General features: G+C 37.8%; 2 protein-coding genes across 2 annotated transcripts; one reads left to right on the top strand and one right to left on the bottom strand.

Moving 5' to 3' along the window:
- On the top strand, positions 1–5,842 carry LOC141604752 (uncharacterized). Its single transcript, XM_074423238.1, has 15 exons — positions 1–589; positions 778–899; positions 979–1,038; positions 1,154–1,276; positions 1,386–1,502; positions 1,583–1,724; positions 1,896–2,066; positions 2,274–2,429; positions 2,807–2,913; positions 3,033–3,123; positions 3,812–3,953; positions 4,057–4,213; positions 4,326–4,442; positions 4,934–5,057; positions 5,323–5,842. The coding sequence occupies exons 1-15, from the start codon at positions 314–316 to the stop codon at positions 5,566–5,568; spliced, it is 2,151 nt and encodes a 716-aa protein (XP_074279339.1). The 5' UTR covers positions 1–313; the 3' UTR covers positions 5,569–5,842.
- A 354-nt stretch (positions 5,843–6,196) lies between these two features.
- Positions 6,197–8,611, bottom strand: LOC141607033 (uncharacterized). Its single transcript, XM_074426408.1, has 5 exons — positions 8,503–8,611; positions 7,917–7,970; positions 7,330–7,398; positions 6,582–6,733; positions 6,197–6,488 (listed from the first exon to the last, which is right to left on the bottom strand). Exons 1-5 carry the CDS (start codon positions 8,525–8,527, stop codon positions 6,390–6,392), a joined length of 399 nt encoding a protein of 132 aa, XP_074282509.1. The 5' UTR covers positions 8,528–8,611; the 3' UTR covers positions 6,197–6,389.
- Between the last annotated feature and the right edge of the window lie 1,574 nt (positions 8,612–10,185).

Raw genomic sequence — 10,185 nt, 5'->3', positions numbered from 1 at the left:
TCCACCACCATCAACGCGCAAAGTAAAGGGGGCACCAGCCGCAGCTCCTCAAGCAGCGTCTCCTCAAGCAGCAGCAGATAAGCCAGCGGCTGACCTACCCGCTGAAAAACAGCCACCATCATCATCGCCGAAAGAGTTTGTACCTCAAGCTTCTACAGAATCAGCTCTAGGAAAGGAAGTAGTTGAGTCACCGGGTGTAGACAATCAACAAGCAGTTTTACCTCCGACAATAGCTCCACAAGTACCGGGAGGAAAGCCAGACGCTACAGAAAATGCGCCTGTATCTTCCCTTCCGAAAGAGTCATTACCACCAATGCCACAAGATAAGGCTTTGCCAGAGCCACAAGGAGTACGCTCGCTTCCAAAAGAGTCACTACCACCAACTCCACAAGATAAGGCATTGCCAGAGCCACAACCAAAAGAGTCACTACCACCAACTACACAAGATAAGGCATTGCCAGAGCCACAAGCGGTACCACCATTGCCACAAGAGCCGCGAGCAAAGCCAATGACCGTAGAACCTAAACTTCCACCCTCACCTCCGAAAGAGTCATTTCCACCTGTTAAACTTGATATCCAAGACAAGTTTGTGAGTTTATATCTTACCTTTAACTAACCATTTGATTAGTTCTCGTCTTTACAGCCATCAGTTTAAGCTTTTGATTGATTTGTCAGTTCAAACCATTGATGGACCTCGACAATCAGCTTAGACTTTTGGTTGAGATGGTACTCCACATTGATTTAAAATTGATATGAAACGGGATATGGCCGGTGCAGGTAATTTTGAGTAATGGATTGCTTGCAGTTACGATAGCCAACCCAGATGGATTCGTAACTGGGATTAACTACAATGGCATCGATAACATTTTGGACACGGTCAATCCTGAAGACGATAGAGGGTATGTATGTTCTTCTTTTCTTCATTCTACCATTCTATTAACTACAATCACATTTTTGACTTGATGATTACATTTGCAGTTATTGGGATGTCGTTTGGGCTCCACCGGGTACCAAAGGAACTAAGGGAAATTTTCAAAGGTATTGTATTACGCTACTTCGATTCTCAAATAAAATTGGGAGCCAAGAGTGTCGTATCCTTGTTTTAGCAATACAGAGAGGCTGTTTCTTGACTACTTGAAATTGTGTTCGACAGGATTGTAGCTAAAGAGTTTCGAGTAATTTTGGATAGACCGGACCAAATTGAATTGTCATTTAAGTTGCCATATAATCCATCTACCGATGCTAAAAAGGCCGCCCCAATGGAAATCGATCAAAGGTGTATGAACTTACATACTCTGTCTTTCATGTATATTTTCAAACTAACCTTAACTCGAACGTCCTAGCTTAATATCGATTATGGTTTTTTTGGTGATACGATTAAATAGGTACGTCATGCTTCAAGGAGTATCGGGAATATATGCCTATGGTATATTCGAAAGAGGGGGATGGGATCAATTTGGCATGCCAAATGCTAGGCTTGCTTTTAAGCTTCAAAGACAAATGTAAGTAAATTGCTAATGATATTTACTCAAATCATATTTAAAACGAATAAGCAAGTAAAAAATATGGGTCGAATGGGCAGGTTTAAGTACATGGTGGTAGCAGATAATCGACAAAGGGAAATGCCGGTACCAGAGGACCGTATGAAACCCAGAGTTCAAGAGCTCGAATATCCCGAAGCTGTTATTATGATCAATCCCCTTGATCCCAAACTCAAAGGAGAGGTTCGTTTTTGAGTTGTAGTCTTGTGCAATACTTTTTTGATGCTGACGGGGTTTGAACCCAGATCATGAGTACCAGCCCTCATGACTTTACCAACTAAGCCAGTTGACATCTGCATCAGTATATCGTCTATTGTTAAACGAAGTGCATAACATGAAATGTATCCTATATAGGTGGATGACAAATACCAATACTCGAAGGAAAGCCAAGACATAAGGGTACATGGATGGATTTGTAAAGACCCGCCTAGCGGATTCTGGCAGATTACTCCGAGCTTTGAGTTCCGTTCTGGTGGTCCAAACAAACAGTTCCTTACTTCCCATGTCGGGCCGTCCACCCTTGCTGTATGTTTCCTCTCTACTTTGCTCCTTCAACCAACTTAATATACACTTGGTCTCTTGTAATAAGACTGCGAGTTTCTGTTATAGTTTATGCACCTCATTTAATGATAGCAATAAATCAGGTGCATGAGTTATGAGGCCGTTGTACAACAGTCTTATTGGTTGAATAACCGTGCTTTATTTAACTTAATCTCATCATTATATGTATAGATGTTTGTGAGTGCTCACTACTCAGGAGAAGAGCTTATACCTAAATTTCAACAAGGAGAACCATGGAATCATATCTATGGTCCTATTTTCATGTACATGAATAATCAAACCAAAGGTCCAGATTTTAAGTTGCTTTGGGAGGATGCTAAACAAAGGGTACGTACGTACATATGTATAATAATTGTATCCATCTGTTCCAATCATTTGTTTACCTTTAATCAAAATTCCCGTCACAAAGAATAAAAAAAGGTAAACAAATGATTGAGACTATGGAGTATTACCTTGAAACAATGCATCCTTATATATACATGATCATTAAACGGGTCAATTAGATAGATGGGTAAAAAAACAGAATGTCTCGGGAATGGCAAGAACCTTGTCTCGTCTAACTATATGGGTAGTATTAGACCCGTTTTATCCTTAAGACGGATATGATTGTCTTAAGGAAGACCAACTAATCTTGTAAATTGTTTTGGTTTAACTCATTATCTTTTTAATTTTGTGATTTCGAGTTTTCTTCCATTTTGCTTAAGATGTTAGCGGAAGTTCAAAAATGGCCTTATAGCTTTCCGGCATCAGAAGATTTTCCGAAGGCAAACGAACGAGTTAATGTCACTGGTAGATTTTTTGTCCATGATAAGTAAGTTCTCTTTTGACATGAATTTAGCTTTCGAAAGTATTTATTTACAATTCAATAATTATTGTGTAAAACCGTGTTACCGTCTTGTCTCATATTTACAAACATTATGAATGTTTTAGATATGTCACCAATACAAAAGTACCCGCCAAAAATGCATTCATTGGACTAGGCCCAGTTGGAGAAGCTGGATCTTGGCAAAGAGATTGCAAGGTAATAAGCAAGCTCAAAATCTCATTTCAGACGGTCTTAACTTAAGACGAGAAAAATGTCACTATTTCACATTCTATTAACGGCTGATGGTAACTTTTTATCAGAAAATATTCACTTTTTTACCATAAATTGTCCCAATTTATCCGTTTTAACTTAAGACGGATAAAACCCGTCTGAAATGAGACTTGCTGTTTTGTCCAAGTATTCAATTAGATTTCATGGAACTCGACTAATTTTCCATCTAAATATTAATGGGATATTCTCTCGTGTACCCCTCAACTTTTTCATTTTCTATGATATACCCCTCTTTTTATGCAAAAAAACTTTGACCGTCAATAACTCTTGGCTACAAGTTCAGAATACGATAAACTTTTTTTCCAAATTGACCGTCTTTAAGAGGTCTTCCGTTTGAAAAAAAAATTCACCGATGTCTCAACTCGTAGTCGGGAATTATGGTCGGTCAAAGTTTATTCGTTAAAAAATGTTTGACCAACCATAACTACCGGCTAAGAGTTCAAAAAGCGGTGATTTTTTTTTTCAAATTGAAGGCCTTGACGAGATAATTGGTTTGGAAAAAAAATTACCGTTTTCTAAACTCATAATAGAGAATTATTGTCGGTCAAAGTTTTTTTGCGAAAAACGAGGGGTACACCATAGAAAACGAAAAAGTTCAAGGGTACTTCTATAGACATATCAATTTTGGACACGAACGGACGAGGAAGGATTCTTTACGATTAACTATGTACGAGTTGGAACCTATGACGTTCACGGTTTTGTTGATGGTTATATCGGCGATTTTAAACACAAAACATCTGTCAGCATCTCTGTAGGTAATTTTTTGTTGACATTATACATAGTTGTCCTTAATAGTACGATATTGTCACTTGTTTAGGTTGGTTGTTAACTAATGTTGAGAGCTATGCTTAAAAATAGGCCGCAATGTTGATTTGGGGGAGCTCGTGTTCGAGCCACTAAGAGACGGACCAACCCTTTGGGAAATAGGCATTCCGGATCGTACTGCTAAGGAATTTTATGTTCCGGATCCTAATCCGAAGTATGTCAACAAGCTTTACGTCAACCATCCTGATAAGTAAGTCGACTTGTACAATAACCAATTATAACTACGACAATATTCTGGAATACAAGATGACGATACCAGGTGGTACTGGTACTGGTACTGAATCATTTGTTTGAATGTGTAGATTTAGACAATACGGATTATGGGAGCGATATGGCGAATTATATCCTAAGAATGACCTGGTTTACGATGTTCATACAAGCGATTATAAGAAAGATTGGTTCTACGCTCAAGTCACCAGGTTAATTCGTTTCCTGAAAAAATTACAAATTCTTGTTTAAGACGGACATATCCGTCTTAAATAAAGCTGTCTTTGGGCCGGGCTCTTCTGGTCAGGCCTGAACCGACCAAGGGGGGGGGGGGGGTGCGGGTTTGGCCGGGCTGGGAGTATGTTTCACCCGGGCCAGGCCCGTGATGGGTGAAAGGCGGGCCGGGCTGGCAAACCTGTATATTTTTTTTACTAAAATGTCGGGCCAAGGGCGGGCCGAGCTTGAATTTTAGGACCCGGGCCAAGAGCGGGCTGGGCCAAATTGCCTAAAATAACGGCCAACTCTAGTCTTAAACAATAAACGGGTCAAATAGATGGATGAGACAAAAAACAGATCGAATGTCTAGAGAATGACAAACTCTTGTCTCAGCTACCTATATAAGATAGTATTTGACCTGTTTTATATTTAAGACGAATATTACCGTTTTGGCAATAATATGAAAATTTATACTATTGGATTATAGGCAAATAGGTGCAAGATATAATGGAACTACATGGCAAGTCAAATTTCAACTTGATGATGTTGCACCAAATGGAATCTACAAGTTAAGATTAGCACTTGCATCCGCAACCAATTCCGATTTAGAGGTACAAAATCTTTGTTTTCTGTACTTGAATCGACTCGTTTTATATAAGACCGTTGTATGGTACAATCAGTGGTGGACCTAGGAAGGCTACCAGGGCGCTTGCCAGCGCTGAATATTGGAAATTTCGAATTTTTTAGTTAAAATTTTTACAAGTCCTCCCCTGCTGAAACTTTTTCGCCCTGAACACAAATCCTGGCTCCACCACTGGTTGTAACACACAACATAGTGTGATCGAATAAGTGTTCAATAAATGTATGATCAAATAGGTACGATTCAATCAACCAAAGCCAAGTCCTGCAATATTTACATCAGGAAGAATAGGGAATGATAATTCGATAGCAAGGCACGGTATTCATGGATTATATTGGCTCTTTAATATCGACGTAAAAGGAAGTACTCTGGTTAAGGGTAGCAACACCATGTTTCTGACTCAAACTAAGGGGGCTAGCCCTTTCCAAGGACTAATGTATGATTATATTCGACTCGAAGGCCCTGCAAGCAGTCCGAAATGAAGTTAAATTCTTTTTGTGACGTAAATTATAGAATAAGATCCGTTTTTATTGTTTTTGTAAAAAGAAAAGTTTCCGTAACAGTTAGATGTTGTTATAGAGATATTTAGCTACACATAGGAGTAGATTGATAACAATGTATGTATAGGCTAATTAACGGGTACGCGTCCGTTCTCTTAGAAGAACTAATTATTCTGGACGAGTAGTGAAACGAACAATGTATTGTCGCGACTCGCGAGTAGTCGAAATGAGTTAATAAAAGTGAAATGGATGAAGTATATTGTTTTTGTAAGCCGAACGTTGTTACATGATGTCGACTTGTTAGGCATTGTTTGCTGAGATGGACTTGTCGCGGCATTCAGACAACATATCCATGAGCAATTGGCATTTGCTTTGGCTTCGGCTTTAGCTTTCAGGTTTCAGCTAGCTTTTCATGGAGCTATGCATGCTGAACTGAATAGAGCTGAACTGAACTAAAATAAGCTGAAATTAAGTCCAAAAGAACAGGGCTTTAGCGTAGAATTTTTTCAGAGGCTCGGTTTTTCAATATGGGAAGATGACCTGGTTTATGTGGTATCGAGATTGGATACTACCGATCATCATAGTCATCTCCATTTTCCATTCTAAAGTAGAAAGAAGATTAGTACTCTGTTGCATAGAAACAAGTTCCATATAAAAATGTTTTTGAAGGCATAACTAGTTATTAACCACCTCATAGAGGTTCAAATTTCGAAGTCGTTACGAACAAAAATTAACTCAGAGTAAGCTCCATATGCAAGAAAACACAAAGAAAAGCTCTACTACTTCAACATTGTAATTATAAGCTAGGCATTGATGGCTGAGCCGGAGTTGTGTCGGCAATTAGACACCATATCCATGTAGAATTGGCACTTGCCGATCTCACTTCCGCAGCTGTTTAGACACTGCAACATAAGATAGCAGCTTGATTAGTGACTCACACCGCGGAACACATTCAAACAAACAGTACAAAACTTTAATGTCGAAAGAGCAATTACGTCTTGAAAGGCTTTAGAGTGAACAGCACAGGCATCATAAGCTTCAGCTTCAGGAGGAGCGGATCCTACAATTTGATGATTGATCTTACGAGGTCCAAATACTGAACTGATCATTCTTTCTGTAATGTCCCAACCCATACGCCAACCAAATCCTGCACATAACCCGAAAAAATCGTGTCACGAGAGTAACTCACAAGTAGGGCTGAGAATCGGTCCAAGATCGGACCGAACCGGACTGGAACAAAAAATAAGAGTTTAGTGGACCAAAGACCGGACCTAAAACTTTCGATCTTGGACCGGACCGGACCGAACCCGAAATATTTGGTACGGTCCAGTCTTGAACCGAAATGGACCTAAAATTAGTTTTTCCACTATTTCGTATACGATAATTACATATTAGTTCCGCTAAATAAAATGCATTTAAATAATTAGAGACTCTTTTTATGAAAACCATTGACAATACTAATTTATAATGTCTTTTGAAGATAAAATATTAATTTGATTCATAATATTTTAATTTTGTGTCATTAAAAAGGACATAAATTAACCGACCGGTCTTAGACCGGACCGAAGACCAAAGCTTGAAAAAATGAGGACCGAGGACCGGACCAAAATAATTCGGTCCGGGTTTGGTCCAGACCAAATGGTCCGATCCGGTCCATTTTTTCTGTCCGGGCCTAAATTTGCTCACTCATAAGTACCACTGTCAGAGTATCAGTTACTCAGAAAACAGAATCTGTGTGCTCACCTTCAAGAATTGCAGCACCAAACCCTGCTAGTCCATTGGGTTGTTGCGCTTGTGAAGTAGATGAACGCGCTGCCAGATCGAGAAGAAACAGGCGCAATTAGCCATCATGTTACGGATTAAAGTAAAACTGAATCGAAGCCAGTCTATCTATTATAGCACATTCGCGCTTATGTTGTTATATACCAAAATTAGCTAAGCAATAATAATACAGCAAATACGGCGGGCCTGTATTGTTCAACAAGACGCGTTACAACTTACAAGATGTAGCCAGATACTCGGATATATACCAACATTAGCTAAGCAATAATACAGCAAATATGATGGCCTGAATTCTTCAACAAGACGCGTTACCAGATGTAGTCAGATATAAGATGTAGTCATATACTTAGATATATAACAACATTAGCTAGCTAAGCAATAATACATCAAAGAGGGTGGGGCCTGTATTCTTCAACAAGACGCGTTACAAGATGTAGTCAGATACTCAGATATATAACAACATTAGCTAAGCAATAATAATACAGCAATCAATATGGCTTCAACAAGATGCGTTACAGTATTGCGACTAGACGTGTGACAGTGCTAACCTGGTTTGGGAGTGGCAGACCTACGAGCAGGTGCAGAGGAGTAGCTGCGACTTCCTGAACATGATCATAAAATTAGAAAACACGGAATAACAATGATTTTGATAGTATCGGATACTTGTAAAATAGACGAATCTGACAATTGAACATGCACTTATATCGGATATTTCTAACCAAGTCCGAACAATATAATTGATTAAGCCATAATTATCAAGATCAAATCTTTTCAAATTAATGTTTGCCAAGAAGAAGTGAGGGCGCGCACATAAATCGAAATAATAATATATCCGTCTCAATCATTCGTCTATCTTTGCTTAAAATAAATATTGATTGAACTATCAACCAATTTAATCGAATAGCAAAAGACTAAATAAATCCGTCTTGCGAAAATAAAATCATAAGACCATCTTCTACAATAATTTGAGATCGATCGCGATAAATGCAACATAAAATCAATAACTCTAACGAAACGATAAAATAATGGCACACAGTTATATTCCGTATACTTATTTATTTACTCCTTCCGTCCTAATGATTTGTGACGAAATAAGTTTGGCGTAAAACGAAGGGCAAGAGAGTGATACCATACCGGATGATCTTCCGCCGCGTCCCATGTTTGCGATTGAGTAAACCAACAAATTTTAAGGAAAATAAATAAATACTCGTCACTAGGGTTAAAGAGAAGTGTGTATCTATAAAAAATACTATATATATAAAAAGAATAAAGTATATACGCCGTATATTTTATGGACTTTGAACGTTTGCCTGCCCAACAAGTTACTATCTTCTCTTTTTCTATTTTTTATTGGGATATACTCCCTCCATTCAACTTCACTACTATTATCTATTTTGAACACTATTCATAATTAAACATCAATTTCAATTTTCTCTCAATACATAAGTGAAAATATATTCATGTGTGATCTTATTTGATTCGTCTTTACAAGTCCATTAAAAATATCTAACTTTTATATTTTTTATAAATATGTAGCTAACGATATTTAGCGCGTAAAACACGCGTTGACAAACGTGAAAAAACAAAATGGTGTTGTGGGGTTGAATGGAGGTAGTATATCCCAATAAAAAATAGAAAAAGAATCTAAGTTTTATAATAAACTTTTCGAGTTTTATTTTAAAGAATATGAGTTTTTACTATTAAGTTTTTGAACTCGTTTACTCAAACTAAGCTAAAAAGTGGTAACATATTTGATCCTCCATCCCACTTGTTGTTTGTTTTATTATAAAAATGGTAACATATTTCATTGGTTGATTTGCCCCGTGAATTTATGTGTACCCTAAAATTAACCCGACTTAAATTAATTCGACCTTATCTTACCCTGTTAATACGTTTGCCACATTTACTCGTGGCTAGACCTGTCAAATAGGTCAATTGGATCGGGTTCTGATTGGGTCAATTTCGGATCGACTCATTTCGAATTCAGGTCATTTCGGGTCAACTAATATTAAGTTATTTGTGGATAATAATCAGTTTGCAACAATAAAAATTCAGGTCGGGTTATGCTAAGTCGGGTCATGTTCGGCTCTGAAGTTTGGATATCAGATTGGATTCGGGTCGGATCAGTCAATTTTACCAGGTCTACTCGAGAAAGTGGCAAAGCCAGAATTTAATATGTGGGGTAGCGAAATTTTTGTGACATTTATTCAATCTCTTAGAATATACGCAAATGAATGTAATTTTTTTTTTATAATAATCACATTTTTCAATTTAAGAAGACTTGTTTTTGTCTTTATTGCTCTAACTTTTTTTTATTGTGCCTAGGTCCAAAAAAAGAAGCAGAAAACGCATCTATTGGGGGTCGAACCAGTTCATAGACTATACATTTGAGGTAGTACCTCTTATTGTTTATTTTTTGAGTTTTATTTTAAATTTTTTGAGTTCTGCTTTAGTATAAAGTTTTTGAGCAAATATACTAAAACATTACACTAAAAAAATATAGGGTTATTTAACACTAATACTCTAAACTATCGGTCACCTTTTCAAAATACTCCGAACCTTAATTTAACTCACAATAAACCAAACTATTAACCTTGTCTTCTCGTATCATACTTGAGACATTTTTAACCTGTAAAATCAGGTCAAAAGTTTATTATTAGATCCCATCCCCACCAGTCCACCACTTCATCTCCCTCTCAACTTCATCTTTCTCCCATTTACACCATTTACGACCACCTTTTACCACCGTGGCCACCACCGTTTCATCGCCATCTTCTCCCCATTAAATCGGAACAGTTTTGCCTCTTCTCCCCTGAT

The sequence above is a fragment of the Silene latifolia genome, chromosome 10 (assembly GCF_048544455.1).
Source record: "Silene latifolia isolate original U9 population chromosome 10, ASM4854445v1, whole genome shotgun sequence".
NCBI classification, from domain to species: Eukaryota; Viridiplantae; Streptophyta; class Magnoliopsida; order Caryophyllales; family Caryophyllaceae; genus Silene; species Silene latifolia.
Note: the sequence above shows the minus strand (reverse complement) of the source record. Positions and strands in the feature narration are given on the sequence as shown.

What these genes read in the sequence shown, in the direction of transcription:
- LOC141607033 (XM_074426408.1), bottom strand. Translation starts at nt 8,527, where the DNA reads ATGGGACGCGGCGGAAGATCATCCG. An exon ending in GTCTGCCACTCCCAAACCAG is followed by an intron (nt 7,399 to 7,916) that starts GTTAGCACTGTC and finishes TCGATCTGGCAG; the next exon opens with CGCGTTCATCTACTTCACAA. An exon ending in TGGTGCTGCAATTCTTGAAG is followed by an intron (nt 6,734 to 7,329) that starts GTGAGCACACAG and finishes GGTTATGTGCAG; the next exon opens with GATTTGGTTGGCGTATGGGT.
- LOC141604752 (XM_074423238.1), top strand. Translation starts at nt 314, where the DNA reads ATGCCACAAGATAAGGCTTTGCCAGAGCCACAAGGAGTACGCTCGCTT. An exon ending in AATCCTGAAGACGATAGAGG is followed by an intron (nt 900 to 978) that starts GTATGTATGTTC and finishes TTACATTTGCAG; the next exon opens with TTATTGGGATGTCGTTTGGG. An exon ending in TTTAAGCTTCAAAGACAAAT is followed by an intron (nt 1,503 to 1,582) that starts GTAAGTAAATTG and finishes TCGAATGGGCAG; the next exon opens with GTTTAAGTACATGGTGGTAG.